The sequence below is a fragment of the Podarcis muralis genome, chromosome 5 (genome assembly GCF_964188315.1).
Source record: "Podarcis muralis chromosome 5, rPodMur119.hap1.1, whole genome shotgun sequence".
Lineage (NCBI taxonomy): Eukaryota > Metazoa > Chordata > Lepidosauria > Squamata > Lacertidae > Podarcis > Podarcis muralis.
The window spans coordinates 14,444,982-14,460,884 of record NC_135659.1 but is presented as its reverse complement, the minus strand read 5'-3'; the positions used below and the strand labels follow the sequence as shown (position 1 = coordinate 14,460,884).

General features: G+C 44.0%; 1 protein-coding gene across 3 annotated transcripts in view; it reads right to left on the bottom strand.

Annotated features, from left to right (window-relative positions):
* Positions 1–15,903, bottom strand: part of HMCN1 (hemicentin 1) — a 314,549-nt gene that overhangs the window by 205,463 nt on the left and 93,183 nt on the right. For all 3 annotated transcript variants that reach the window (XM_077928329.1, XM_077928326.1, XM_077928327.1), the window contains exons 10-12: positions 13,241–13,362; positions 9,215–9,490; positions 814–955 (exon numbers count right to left, since the gene is read on the bottom strand). In XM_077928329.1, the coding sequence (XP_077784455.1) occupies positions 814–955; positions 9,215–9,490; positions 13,241–13,362 (540 nt within the window). The remainder of the gene's footprint in view (positions 1–813; positions 956–9,214; positions 9,491–13,240; positions 13,363–15,903) is intronic.

Genomic DNA, 15,903 nt, shown 5'->3' with positions numbered 1-15,903 from the left:
CGGCTCCTGTCCGGTTGGCTCCTTTAAAGCAAGCAGGCTCTCTGTCCCTCTCTCCTCCTCACTCAGCTGGCTAAATAGCAGCAAAGTTTTTCAGCGAGCCGGGGAGGAGGGAGAGAAGCAGAGCCTGCTTGCTTCTCCTCTTATACCCCTCTTCTGCATTATTAACAGCATCCTTCTCCACCCACCCCACGCATGTTCCTTGTCCCTTGAGTGCTTTTCCTTCCCTCCCCACTTAAAACGTGGTTACAAAGCATGGATCCACATGGATCCTCAGGATTTTTGCATTGGGCTACCTCAAACTCACCGTCAGATCACATGTCTGTGGCCACAGCATGAACCACAAAAATCATACATTCACTGTTTCGTTTAGAATATTTTTTTTCTTGTTTTCCTCCTCTAAAAACTATGTGCGTGTTATGGTCGGGTGCATGTTATAGAGCGAAAAATACGGTAATAATAATTTATTATTTATACCCCACCCATCTGGTTGGGCTTCCCCAGCCACTCTGGGCGGCTTCCAAAAAAAATATTAAAATACTGTAATACATCAAACATTAAAAGCTTCCCTAAACAGGGTTGCCTTCAGATGTCTTCTAAAAGTCTGGTAGTTGTTGTTCTCTTTGACATCTGGTGGGAGGGCGTTCCACAGGGTGGGTGCCACTACCGAGAAGGCCCTCTGTCTGGTTCCCTGTAGCTTGGCTTCTCGCAGTGAGGGAACCGCCAGAAGGCCCTCGGTGCTGGACCTCAGTGTCCTGGTAGAACGATGGGGGTGGAGACGCTCCTTCAGATATGGGTAAAAAGATATGCACATACCTGTGGGAGCCCATGAGAAACATATCGTTGTGTGTCCACACGACGGTTGGCTTTGGATAGCCAGTTGCAGAACAACCAATGGAGACCTCAGATCCTTCGGTAAATGACTGGTTCTTGGGCGAGACAACAGCCTTGGGTGGTTCTGTTACATAAAATGAAACACAAATTATTATGGCTTTTCAAGCATTATCTTACTACCGGACATCGGTAGACAGGGAGTTTTTACATGACTCCCCCCCCCCCCTCAACATTCTGAAGAGGTACAAATCCAGGAATAGCTTTATCATATTAGTAGCTCTGAGTCAGATCAGTATTCAAGCTAACTCAATAAATTCTCCTTATCGGCCAAAGAGCACTCAGTGCTGCATGATTTGTAGGTGTTGAGCCTGGGCTTTTACACGTATAAACATGTCCTCTAGCACTGCAACATTGGCATTATCTGCTGGGCCATCATCTTTAAAACTCAAACACGTAAACACAACACAATGGGATTATTGTGATTTGTTTCTGGAGCTATTCGTTGCAACTTGAGATTCAGCTGAGAGTCCCCTCCACAATTAGTTGGCGCTAATGCCAAAAGAAACAAGTTTTTAGGAAGAATTCTGCTTCCTAAATTACCGTATTTTTCGCACCATAGGACGCACTTTTCCCCCTCCAAAAATGAAGGGGAAATGTGTGTGCGTCCTATGGTGCGAATGCAGGCTTTCGCTGAAGCCTGGAGAGTGAGAGGGGTCGGTGCGCACCGACCCCTCACGCTCTCCAGGCTTCGCACACCTCTCCGCAAGCAGCGGGAGCCCAGCGCTGGTTTCCCGCTGCTTGCGGAGAGTTGCCTGCATGCCGAAGCCTGCGCGCGCTGAGCTCAGCGCATCCAGGCTTCGCAGACCTCTCCGCAAGCAGCGAGAGCGCTCCCACGGCTTGCAGAGAGCTGCCTCTTTGGGGGCTGGGGTCGGGGGAAGCTCGAGCTTCCCCCGCCCCAGCCCTGCGCCTGGGGGAAAAATAATTCCCCCCCCCAAAAAAACTGGGTGCGCCCTATGGTCCGGTGCGCCCTATGGTGCGAAAAATACGGTACAAATGGCTTTTCCATTGGGAACATACAATAAAGACTTCAGAATATCAGCTTTCTACCATTTCTTTTCACATTTCAGCAGATTGCTATCTTTCTTTCTAAACAAGGACATTGGTATGGTGATATTGCAAAACCATTGGCGTATAAATGCAAAGTTTTGCTTCTGGTGCTTTAACAGACTAGTTTTATGTGCTTGCTGCAGGAAACATCAGTGTATCATAAAAAGAGCAAAGAACTGATAAGCAAAGTGATGGGCTATGCTGAATCAGCAAAGCTAATGGCTAAAATAAGCAAATTTAACAATGTTTAGGAAAGAATGGAAGTCCTTTTCGGACTATTTAGAAAATTATTATGATATGATCGATTCATGAGCAGGAATTGAACTGTGAACAACAGAAAGAATTAGAGATTATTTCACTATGGTTATTATATAAAAGAGTGCAGCAAGGGGGTAGAATTTAAAAAAAATCACCATGGGAAATGGGATGGGAAGTCAATAAAACGAAAGAAAAAATTAATATGTGTCGGAATTTTATGTGAAATTTGTGAAAATTAACAAAACGTGGTATTGTTTTTTTAAAAAAAAGCTACAGTAAACGTGATTTCCATGCCGTGTAAAGCACGAAGCAGTTTTAAATTGCTCTACAAATGGTGAGAGGAAAGACATAACTGACAGACTAATCAAGTTGGACTGGAATCAAATCCGGATAGTTTATATATTTCACTATGGTTATTATATAAAAGAGTGCAGCAAGGGGGTAGAATAAAAAAAATCACCATGGGAAATGGGATAGGAAGTCAATAAAATGAAAGAAAAAATTATTATGTGTCGGAATTTTATGTGAAATTTGTGAAAATTAACAAAACGTGGTATTGTTTTTTTAAAAAAAGCTACAGTAAACGTGATTTGCATGCCGTGTAAAGCACGAAGCAGTTTTAAATTGCTCTACAAATGGTGAGAGGAAAGACATAACTGACAGACTAATCAAGTTGGACTGGAATCAAATCGGGATAGTTTATATATTCCATGTATATGGCAGAACTGTTTTGAACTGTTTTGCCATGTGGAAAGCTGCCGGGGCTATTTTTTAAGCATTTTAAATGTTGCCAAAACAGACTGGAGGATGCTTTAAAAGCATTGCGGGTTTGAAGAAGATCTACTCTTCTGTTGACCTTAGGAAACTGAGATTGGCTCAAATGGGAGGACACACTGTGCCTGAAAAGCACCGCTTCTGACAATACCCTGTTATTCTATTACGTAGTGAAGGAGGTACTCAGAAATAATGGATTAAGAAACACATTTTGCACATTATAGGGGTTTGTCCCGTGGTAAGTCAACAAAGCATGCTGCAAGATGACATCTGGCAGCAATTACCAGCTTTGTTTTCTGTCCCAGCAGTAGCCAGTGACACAACAAGGACAAAGAATCAATGGGGATGTTTTTCTCTCATGGCAAGTTTGCTTTCTTCATGAGGGGTGGAAAACTCCTCACATTCCACGTACAACATTGCCACCTTTTCCCAAATGCCCAACATGCCTCTGAGGTAATCTTTCTTTCACCTGAAATATTTTCATTTTGGGGGGTTTACACACAAACACAAAGAGAGAGTAAAAATGGCCTCCATTTTGTTCTTGATGATCCTGAAGAGGGAGGTAGTGGAACCAAAGTTATAGCTGTCCTGTGCTTTCCCCCTTGAAGCAAACTTGCCTTGCAATAGTTAAAAAAGATGTTTGGGCTTTTAGTACCTCAGAAACAAAAAGCAAATGGGAAGGTGTGGGGAATCTGTTTGCATGAAGTAGCACTCATGTTGTAATTCGAAAGTTCTCAGAGAGTAGATTGACAGTCTCAAATGGCCATTGCTATTGCCTCACATAAAGTGCTTCCCACAAGGATAAGTCCAGTCAAAGGTGACTATGGAGTTGCGGCGCTCATCTCGCTTTCAGGCCGAGGGAGCTGGCGTTTGTCCACAGACAGCTTTCCAGGAAATGTGGCCAGCAGGACTAAACTGCTTCTGGTGCAATGGGACACCGTGACAGAAACCAGAGCGCACGGAAATGCCATTTACCTTCCTGCCACAGCGGTACCTATTTATCTACTTGCACTGGCGTGCTTTTGAACTGCTAGGTTGGCAGGAGCTGGGATAGAGCAATGGGAGCTCACCCTGTCACGCGGATTCGAACCGCCGACCCCCTGATTGGCTAGCCCAAGAGGCTCAGTGGTTTAGACCACAGCGCCACCTGCCTCTGGTATCATCTGAGCACACCTCATTTGGAAGGATTTGCTCAAAGTTGGGTCGTCCCCCCCGAATGTTGACTAAAAGATAGTTTTTGTTGTTTGTAATGGGGGGGGGGAATCATAGCTTATTAAAATATCATAAATTGTGGCATTTACTCAATATGCAGGTGCAAATGTTTTCTGCACAAATTCTACCTCCTCTGAATAAGTGTTTTCTGGCTCTGGGTGCTTGGGTATTGTCAAGCACACATCATCTGACACAAATATTATCTATATTATCCTAAACCCACCACCCCAATACATTTGAGATCTTGTTGGGGTATAAAATACACCCCCAAAAATGTTAGTGTTATTTTTCCCCCAATTTTGGATGAAGGTTAAGCACACTCTATGTACTACTTGAGAATGGAATGTACCCATTTGGAGCATAAGGTCCACCCTGATAAAAATGAAATTGTTTTGGAGCAGAATTTTGGCATAGACTAATGGTTCTGATATCTTGTGAGGCCTTGAGATATGTGATTAGTAAAAGTTATGTATCATCCATTTTGTTCCCTGAAAACCGATAGTTAAAAATGAAATCCATGATACATTTAGTACTAGGATTGCATATAGTACAAGAATTACAAGAAGATCAACACAGAATTTTCATTTTGATTCGTGTGGTTTTTTAAAATTCCACCGCTTGCTTGAAGGAGATCCAAAAGGGCAGAATTAGGCAGATACAATACATTCCCTCCTTATTTATTTCTGCTTTGTTCCTGGAATGGAACCTTGTTGAACCAATTCCTAGGAAAAAAGTGTATTTACATAAACACACGCAGTACATTTTCCAACGGGAAAATGTTGTCTGGCACATATTACCTTGGATCATACTTCATCAATATATACTGGATTTTCTGTAGCTCAGTGTTAAGTGTTTTGTTGCAATATTCAAGCTTCATTCGTTAGCAGAAGCAAGGCAAACACATTTAGAAAGATTCCAGGCGCAGTACAGCTAAAGCAGAATTTACAGTCAGGAGTTCAAGTGAGGTCTAATTGCATGTTACACTTCTGTTCAGTTTAATAATGCTTAACCACACTAAGGGCTGGAATCCTATGTATGCTATGTATGAACTCAGTGGGACTCACTTCTGAATACATAGCATAGCATTGCACTGTAAGTTCCATTAAAGGTGAAGTCAGCACTGGGATAAAGAGAGGAGGGATGTGGCAGCAAGGTCAGCATGGTGCAAAGGCGACAGCGGCACCAAATTGGCTCCACCAGCGTGTTTGCACTGCGTCAGCCTCGCTGCTGTGCCCCTCCTGCTCTTTGTCCCGCTATTTAAGATCATTTGTTGTTATTTCCTATCTTACAACTATAATAATAATATAATAATAATTTATTATTTATACCCTGCCCTTCTGGCTGGGCTTCCCCAGCCACTCTGGGGGGCTTCCAACAAAATATTAAAATCCAGTAATGCATCAAACATTAAAAGCTTCCCTAAACAGGGCTGCTTTCAGATGTCTTCTAAAAGTCTGGTAGTTGTTTATTTCCTTGACATCTGATGGAAGGACGTTCCACAGGGCGGGTGCCACTACCGAGAAGGCCCTCTGCCTGGTTCCCTATAACTTGCACACTTTTCATTTCATCACCAGACAAAATATACCCTTCATGAAGCAATGGGGTTTTATGATTTTGCATATGCAGCACAGAATTCCATTTGGTTACAGATCCCACTAGGCCAGTGGTTTTCAACCTGGGGTGCCTTGAATGATGGTCAGGAGTGCCGCAGGAGAGAGTCAGTGTGGTGTAGTGGTTAAGAGCGGTAGACTCGTAACCTGGGGAACCGGGTTCGCTTCCCCGCTCCTCCACATGCAGCTGCTGGGTGACCTTGGGCTAGTCACACTTCTCTGAAGTCTCTCAGCCCCACTCACCTCACAGAGTGTTTGTTGTGGGGGAGGAAGGGAAAGGAGAATGTTAGCCGCTTTGAGACTCCTTCGGGTAGTGATAAAGCGGGATATCAAATCCAAACTCTTCTTCTTCTTCCTGGCCTCTGTCCCTCTTTCCTTCCCTCTCTCGTCTCTGCCTCCCAAGAGCCTGCACAGCTGTTTGTTGCAGCAGCCCTGGCTATAGGCTCCCCAGGCGAATGGTGCCTCTGGGGCTGGCCAGGGGGTGCTTGCCAGGCCCCTGTGGGGCAATGTGAGAAGGCACCTCTCTTTGGGGTGGGGTGGCAGCTCAGAGACCAGGGGCGGAAGCTATGGCTGCCCAGAGGACTCCCAAGGAGAGGGGAGAGAAGAGGGGGCTGAGTGAACACTTCAGGAGGGAGAGTGTTTGAAAAAGGCCGAGAGGCTGCCAGCTCTGCAGGCAAGGATGACATAACTGGGCTCCTGAGGCCCACAGGGGTGCCGCAGAAAGAATTGTGATAGGAATTTTATGCACTTAGATATATGGTAATGTTCATAAGTGTACCAACCAAACACGTACATAGATCAGCACAGGAAGACCGACCTAGAACCATTTTGATTCCTAAACTGAGCAAATGTTTTCTCTGCAAGGTCAAAGTGGGAAACCTCCCATTGTCTCTTTCCTCACAAATCCTGTCTTAAGGGCACATTTAAGATATGAATAGTGTGTGAGCCTGTGACCTGGCCCAGGAACTAAGTATTTATCATTACAAAAGACTAGCCAGGCTCCCCAGGATATCCAATCAAGTAACCTGCCAGACAGGAGATAAACAACGACTGGAGAAAAACAACATTCAAAATTTCTGTTTTAGACCGCCTTTCTGTGATGTAGGTGTGATGTATCTGAGGGGTGGTCTTACGTTACACCCCTTCTGTGATGTATGTATGATGTTTCTGGGGGTGGTCTTGATCTACAGGGTGGCAATTTCAAAAGTCTTTATAAGGCCTTGCACGCCATTTTTCTGGGTTCCTCCTCCTCTCCTGTGGGTGAGGGGAGCACCCTGTTGCAACAGATCAATAAAGATCAAGCTTACTAGCAGCTTTGCTTCTCAATATTCTCTGGTTGGCCTCTGTTATTTTCTCCTACCAATAGGGAACCTAATGTAAGGACTCTATATGGGCTCTCGGATACCCCATAAGGGAAAAGGGCGATTTTTGTTTACAACAGAATGTAGTTGGTCAAGGGAGCCCTGGACTCAAAAAGGTTGAAAACATCTGCACTAGACACTTAGCGTACACAACTGGCCAGAGATGTAGGTGTTCATGAAGCATAATTATGTATGGCCTGAAATAATAGCAGGATGGCTGGTGTCCCTCCATCCCTCTCTCCAAATGACACCCACAACTAGCTGTTTTAACAGTGGGTATATATTTTGTTTAGGTTTTTTCCTTGCTCTTTCACATAGGTAAGTAATTGATCCCAGAAGAGAATGTTTACTAGAAGGATTAGAAGTACCCCTTAGTCTTAGTCTTTGCCTCTTCCTCCGCAATCCTGCATTTCCTGTGGGAGAGGCAAACTTCAAAAAGGCACTTAATGATCACCATTGAAGCCTGCTGTGAACAATAATTAGCAACCACAGGGCCTCCAGACATCTTTGTAGATCCACTAATTTAGGAGTGGGTTTGTATTTGAGGATAGCAGCTTTTAAATGAGTAAGGACTGCTCTGAGAGCATTTCCTGTTCCTATAAAGGATGAGAACACGAAAGGAAAGGAAAATGCAGGTATTGAACAAAAAGCTGTAAAGTACGCAGTCTTGGCAAAATATTTGCTTCTCCCCTGACGAACTCCCTTTCAGTTAATAAGAAGGGCTCTGCTGTCAAGCTCGTCCCTTTTTATAGCCAAATATTATTCTTTTACAATTCCTTTCAAGCTTCCCACTGAAAAAGGCAGCTGTGTCCTATTTTGATTTCTGAGCCTTTTCATTTTGTTAAAATAAAACTGATAAAAGCAGACAACTTCTTGGAGCAAGGGCAGAATGCACGCGCTGTAAATGGGAGAAAAACAGAACTGAATTACAAAGATTGTCCTACGATCTATCATATTTTTAAAAGCTACCAACAGTGAATCCTACATAATCACATCAAAAGAATGGAAGGCAGTGAATGTGAGCCTCTATTTTACAGAATCATAGAATTATAGAGTTCGAAAGGACTTACAGGGTCATCTGGTCCAAACCCCTGCAATGCAGGAATCACAACTAAATCACAACTATATTTTTAAAAGAGAAGGCTGTGAATGTCTATACTTCGAATATCGCCATCAGCGCTTGGGGGAAAAGTAGAAACATAGAATATACATAAGATTTTTTAAATCGCACATATAAGCTGGAGGAATGCAGAAAAAACACTATCTGAGCTTATCAAATCACACAAAAAGCCGCAGTGCTGCGAAGGCAGAAAAGAAGACATCAAAAGAAAGTAGGGAAATAATAATTATTATTATTAATTTGATTTATATACCACTCTTTATCAAAAGATCTCAGGGCATTAGAAACACATTGCAAAACATCAATAATAAAAACATAATAATAAAAATACAAATACTGACAGACAGTCAAGTAATAAAATAGTTAATAACAGCGTTCTTCCCTACACTTTCACAGGCCACAGATTATTTAATAGCCATAAGGTAAAGGTAAAGGGACCCCTGACCATTAGGTCCAGTCGTGGCCGACTCTGGGGTTGCGGCGCTCATCTCGCTTTACTGGCCGAGGGAGCCAGTGTACAGCTTCCGGGTCATGTGGCCAGCATGACTAAGCTCCTGAGCAGCGCACGGAAACACCGTTTACCTTCCCGCCGGAGCGGTACCTATTTATCTACTTGCACTTTGACATGCTTTCAAACTGCTAGGTTGGCAGGAGCAGGGACTGAGCAACGGAAGCTCACCCCATCACAGGGATTTGAACCGCCGACCTTCTGATCGGCAAGTCCAAGAGGCTCAGTGGTTTAGACCACAGCGCCACCCGTGTCCTAATTAACAACCATAGGCCTGGGTAAAGAGGAATGTTTTTGCCTGGGGTCTAAAGGCATGTCATGATGGCACCAGGTGAGCCTCTCTGGGGAGAGCATTCCACAATCAGGAAAATATGTAGCATGTTGTCTTTTTTCCCCAAAAAAATGGGGGGAGAGGAGAACATTTTCCTGTTACCTTGCACTGTAAGGAAGACAGAAGCCACAGTGGAGCCACCTTCGTTGGAAGCCAAGCAACTGTACTCGCCGGCATCCGAGAGTTTGACTGCCTTCACTTCCAGTGAGAGGTTGCTCATCATTCGGACCCTGGAGGGCTCAAGCAGCTTGACGTCTCTGTTGTTTCTGTGCCAAGTGAGATTGTAGCGCACTGTGCTCACAGTTAAGCATGTCAACACAGCTCGATTGCCAGGAGTGACGGTGACGTTATTAGGAACCTGTACGATAGGTGGAGGTTCTGCAGAGAGTAAAACAAGAATAGGGAATTTTTTCCACAAGTTCAATACACCAGGAAAGAGAAGGCAAAGCAGTGATTAGCATACTTTTCCGTGTATGATTAGGGTTTTTTTTACTTTAAAATAATGTTAAAAGGGGGGAGTCTTATATACGGGGGCAATCTCCCATTTTCTTAATTTTGAGTCCCCCAATATAGGGGTGTCTTATACGTGGGGGTGTGTTATACACAGAAAAATATGGTAATTACTTGTTCAAGGGGAAACAGGATTATGTTTCATCCCAACATGTTCATGTGGCTGGGGAAACCCAGCCAGATGGGTGGGTAATAAATTATTATTACTATTATTAGTAGTAGTAGTAGTGGTGGTGGTGCAGTTCTTAAGGATGGATTACAAAGGAGACTAAGCATGCCATGGAACAGGGCTCCACGCAAATGGATCCAGCGAGAGTATAATTGTCTGAGAACAGATCTTCATTTTGTTGGTACTCCACATGGAATAAAAACCAAGCCCTTGTGCAGAAAAGGATTTTTGCAAGTGTTTCTCTTATTTGTTATTCCCTTGAAAGGGAAAACATGTTTCTTGCCATTCTCGTTGCAGGGATATCTTTAAAAATGTCAGAATATGAGCTCCACATCCCCACATCCTGGATTTAATGATGGATGAAGGTTTCATATCTTAGATTTTTAGTCCTATTCCTCTATTGATGTCCTCCCCCATCCCTCCTTCCCCCACCAACAACTAATTCATCTCCCATCTCATTCCCAACCCTCAAATTAGGAATGTTAGAAAAACTCTTAACATGCTGTGCAAATAAAACAGCATTTCCCTTACAAAATATGCGCTTTATCAATGGGCATACATTATTTGGAGACCAGAGCCAGCATTCTTGACACAGTTTTATATTTCCTCAGAGCACGATTTGGAAATCATTTTCAACTACCCTTTACATTTTTATGAATAGCACAGACTAACAGCTGGTTTACTTCCAGGCAAATCTTCCTCACATTCAGAGCACACTGCCATAGGTAGTAAAAGTACATGAGTTAACAAGCCATATGACATTTTCAGCTTTAATATTGCAAGGGTTGGGGAATAAATGCTTCAAATGTTGTTTTTGCCCTGGGGGAATGTTGACCGGATTTCAGCCATTTCATATAATTAAGGGCAAGAATAATTTCTGATCCACTGTGTCAGAGAGTCTAATAAAATGTAAAATGTAAGTTGGGAAGAAAGATTATCCTGGGAGAGTGGCAAGTGTATATATCTAGCTCTTGGTTTCTAGTTTTAGTTATGAAAACAAACAAAAATCTGTAAAAACTTTATTATTTCACATTCATTCTTTCTTATGAGTTGCCTTTAGAAAGATTTACAGTTCCTAAAACTAAACAGACCCTGTAAGGACACAGGAATGTTCATGCCAGCACTGATTTACAAGTCCACATTTATCTTTGCATAACAGAGTTCCTTTGACTCTGAATTCTTCTGAGACATTTATAGACATTTCGGCCATATGTTAAAACTCCCGTTGAACAATATTGAGCTGACCTTGCCTCTTTGACTATTATATTTGGAGTCAATGTGGTGTTTTTTAACTGTTAAACTTATTCTCTTTGTCGGTTGAGAAATCGTATATCATATAATGAAAGCCTCAATCCTATGGTTGCTTTCAGAACACCTCCTTATTTATTTGTTGTTGTTGTTTAGTCGTTTAGTCGTGTCCAACTCTTCGTGACCCCATGGACCAGAGCACGCCAGGCACTCCTGTCTTCCACTGCCTCCCGCAGTTTGGTCAAACTCAGGCTGGTAGCTTCAAGAACACTGTCCAACCATCTCGTCCTCTGTCGTCCCCTTCTCCTTGTGCCCTCCATCTTTCCCAACATCAGGGTCTTTTCCCGGGAGTCTTCTCTTCTCATGAGGTGGCCAAAGTACTGGAGCCTCAGCTTCAGGATCTGTCCTTCCAGTGAGCACTCAGGGCTGATTTCCTGAAGAATGGATAGGTTTGACCTTCTTGCAGTCCATGGGACTCTCAAGAGTCTCCTCCAGCACCATAATTCAAAAGCATCAATTCTTCAGCGAACAGCCTTCTTGATGGTCCAGCTTTCACTTCCATACATCACTACTGGGAAAACCATAGCTTTAACTATACGGACCTTTGTTGGCAAGGCGATGTCTCTGCTTTTTAAGATGCTGTCTAGACAGCATCCTTATTTATAGTGATATTCATTTAATGTATTTGGAATTATATGCAAGGGTAAAAAAAAATAGCCTTCATCGATATATGGTTCACTGAAGTGGTTAAACTTCTGAATGTTGGCTGAGTGGATATTCCTGCAAACAATTACTGGACCTTCCAGCAAACAGGCAGGTTCTAGTTCTCAAACAGGGAAGTTACCATGCCAAGGAAGTCCACCAGGAGAACCAGATTTTAGTGAGCCAAGAAATGGTTTCTTAACCTATTTCCTGTTAATGAGTATAATGCATGAGGCAGAACAGGCACCCATTGATGTCACAAGAAGATGTCGGCTTCATCCCAGAGAAGGATCCCGGTTAAGGTGGCCAAAGATACAACTGTTCTGAAGGAATTATCACATGTGATCTGAAACAGCCATCTAAAATAAGTATACCTTTGGTCCTCAACATCACGCCTCTGAACATATGGAGGGAAGTTCAGCTAACAGAGCTAATAGCTATTGCATTTGCAAGTTCCTGTGGGGGGTGAAGTTTTCATAATGATCAATTTATGTTGTGATCTGCAGGGATGCCCACCACCTAGGAGAGGTGATTGCTCAAGCAAAGGGAGGCAATAAATAAATAAATGTCAGCACCTTGGAGAGAGATTAAGGTGTGGGTTTCAGGACCACGGATAGTGCTCCTGCAGCAGAGAGGCTAAATACAGTGGTACCTCAGATTAAGAACTTAATTCATTCTGGAGGTCCGTTCTTAACCTGAAACTGTTCTTAACCTGAAGCACCACTTTAGCTAATGGGGCCTCCCACCACCACCGCGTGATTCCTGTTCTCATCCTGAAGCAAAGTTCTTAACCTGGGGTACTATTTCTGGGTTAGCAGAGTCTGTAACCTGAAGCGTCTGTAACCTGAAGCGTCTGTAACCCGAGGTACCACTGTACAGTGGTACCTCGGTTTAAGAACAGCCCTCTTTATGAACGATTTGGTTTACAAACTCCGCAAAACCGGATGTAGTGTCCCAGTTTGCGAACTTTACCTCGGTCTAAGAACGGAAGCTGAACAGTGGAAGGGCACCGGCGGCGGGAAGCCTCGTTAGGGAAAGCGCGCCTTGGTTTAAGAACGGTTTCAGTTTAAGAACGGACTTCCGGAACAGATTAAGTTTGTAAACCGAGGTACCACTGTATGTATATATATTAGCAGGATGCTGAAGGAATTGGCTGAGTTTTATATCAGGGGGTGGGAATTAATTAGCTGGAGACCTCCCCCCACCGTGTGCCTCCTGGCCTGATCAAGAAGGGATTTTCTTGTGTTCTTATAATTTGCCTAATTCTATTTTTCAAAGGCTGTTTAAGACAGTGGCCATGGCTGCATCCCGCAGTAGTGAATTTTGTTAAATTAATTGCGCAGTCGTCCACGCAGTCCTTTATCTTTTGTTGGGTTGCATATTCGCTACACAACCTGGAATTCATTAAAATGTCATCAGGTTTGTTTTGCACAATCAAATCTCCATAAATCGGGAGTGAAATGGATCCCTCTGGAAATGAGATAGTCAACGTCACTAACCGGACACGTCCAGAAATGTCTGTGCACGGCCAGATCCTGCACTGCTGCTGGCAATACATTCGTAGTAACCCTCATCCGGCAGAGACACCTTAGCGATCTCCCAGTTCACATTAGCAGAGTCTCTGTAATAAATAATAATAATAATAATAATAATAATAATAATAAACAACACTGGGATTCACCTAATAAGCACTGTCAGTGGAAGCCCAGTGTAGGGTCTTCCACGCAGGCAATGGGACTTCCCCTGCTCCTCTCACTTGCCCCTTGAAATTGTCTTTGCAGGGTTGGGAGAATCCCAGACCAGCACAGAGGGAGATGAGTGGGTGTCAGGAACGTGGCCCCCCCAAAGCACAGGGGAAGAGTTAGACTCAGAAATTGAACTAAGTGACCGAGGGACCGACTCTGCAGATGAGAGCTGACTGACAGAGTCAATAAAGGACAGTTCAAACCCCCTTTCTGGGGAAGACTCAGTTAGATCTCAAGGAGAGGAAGAGCTGGAAGGCAGCCAGAGAGTTGCTAGGCAATCAGTAGATAAGCAGAGCTCTCGGTTCCCATTCTAGGTGACTAGATAAGATCAGAGGGCAATGGAAGGGCAAGAGGGGAAAGGTGGGAGTTTGGCACCCTTCCTCCTACGGGAGGGTGAAGATTCAGACTGACCAACTATCATAAATGCAAACAGGCAAGAAGCCGTGCTCTGGATGTGTTTTTTTGTAAATAAACATACATAAAACTGCCAGAGAGACATTCTTATTGGGGTTTGCTTGCCTGCCAGAGATCATTACAGTGGGGATGGTTCTGCCTGGCAAACTGACATTCTTGTTCATCACAGCACGAATGCCATCCCGTATAAATGATTTGCAATGAAGGATAAAGAAGTTAGGCTGTAGTTTGTAAACCTCCGTCCCTCCCCCACTGCAGTTACAATGTTGAGCTGTGGCTGTGGGTATCTGTACCCTAAACTAGTCCAGGAGGAACTGGAGACTGAAGCCAGAGAGCAACAGGAGAAGCTACTGCTCTATAGATCAGGTACAAGTAGAGTTTCCGCTCTATAGACCAGATCCTGGTATTTATACTCAAGGGTTAGGACAGCCCAGTGGCTCCATCCTGTTTGCCAGTTCTACATGATGTATTTTTAATCTTTGTTGGAAGCCGCCCAGAGTGGCTGGGGAAACCCAGCCAGATGGACAGGATACAAACTATAAATTATTATATAGGTAAAGGTACCCCTGACCATTAGGTCCAGTTGTGGCCGACTCTGGGGTTGTGCGCTCATCTCACTTTACAGGCCGAGGGAGCCGACGTTTGTCCGCAGACAGCTTCCGGGTCATGTGGCCAGCATGACTAAGCCGCTTCTGGCGAACCAGAGCAGCACACAGAAACGCCGTTTACCTTCCTGCCGGAGTGGTACCTATTTATCTACTTGCACTTTGACGTGCTTTTGAACTGCTAGGTTGGCAGGAGCAGGGACCGAGCAACGGGAGCTCACCCCATCACGGGGATTCGAACCGCCGACCTTCTGATCGGCAAGTCCTAGGCTCTGTGGTTTAACCCACAGCGCCACCCGCGTCCCAAATTATTATATATTATTATATTATTATATTATTATTACACTACCAATATTTCCCCAAAATGGGTTCTCAGCTGTTGTTGGACTGTAAATCCCAAAATACCTGACCACTGGGTTATGCTAGCTGGGGATGTTGGGAGTTGTAGGCTAGCAACAGCTGGAGACCCATGTTTGAGAAACACTGCACCTCTGTAGCAGGGCTGCCAACTGATGGGGAGAAAAGGTTGGATTGGGAAGTGGAGCAAGGCCAGCAGGGGACCCAGACTCTTAGCTTCCATTAAAAAGGGGGGGGGGAATCAAAAGATATAAGCCAAAATGTGAATGCCCATGCCCCAAAATTTCTGTGAATAATCATTCTGCCAATAAATTGTATGCACGCTCTCATGCATGGCCCCGAATCCACATACATGAGGAAATCCTGCAGGCATCCCTGAACCATAGTCCTAAGCTTCCACCCACAGTTAAACCCCTGTCACAAAAATAACCCATGATAATCGCACAGAGAGAGAAATGCAAAGCTTCCTTCACAGAATAAAACAGTTTGGGTTACAATGCAAAGAAGGAAAACCAAATTAAAGAAATGATGATGGCATTACAATGCACTCAGTTTGCAGCACGGGGAATATATAATTATACCGATACAAAGTGTGATCATCGGATAATGTGCTAATCATTTGCGCTAAAACGCTGGTTAGAAGAGTTTGGATTTGATATCCCGCTTTATCACTACCCAAAGGAGTCTCAAAGCGGCTAACATTCTCCTTTCCCTTCCTCCCCCACAACAAACACTCTGTGAGGTGAGTGGGGCTGAGAGACTTCAGAGAAGTGTGACTCACCCAAGTTCACCCAGCAGCTGCGTGTGGAGGAGCGGGGAAGCGAACCCGGTTCACCAGATTACGAGTCCACCGCTCTTAACCACTACACCACACTGGCACACTGGCTAGCTGTTATGCATGGCATTTATTCTGCTCCAGCTGAAAACTTTTTGAAGTTTTCAATCTACAGTGGTACCTTGGTTTACGAACGATTCAGTTTACAAGCTCCGCAAAACTGGAACTAGTGTCCTGGTTTGCAAACTTTACCTCGGTCTAAGAAC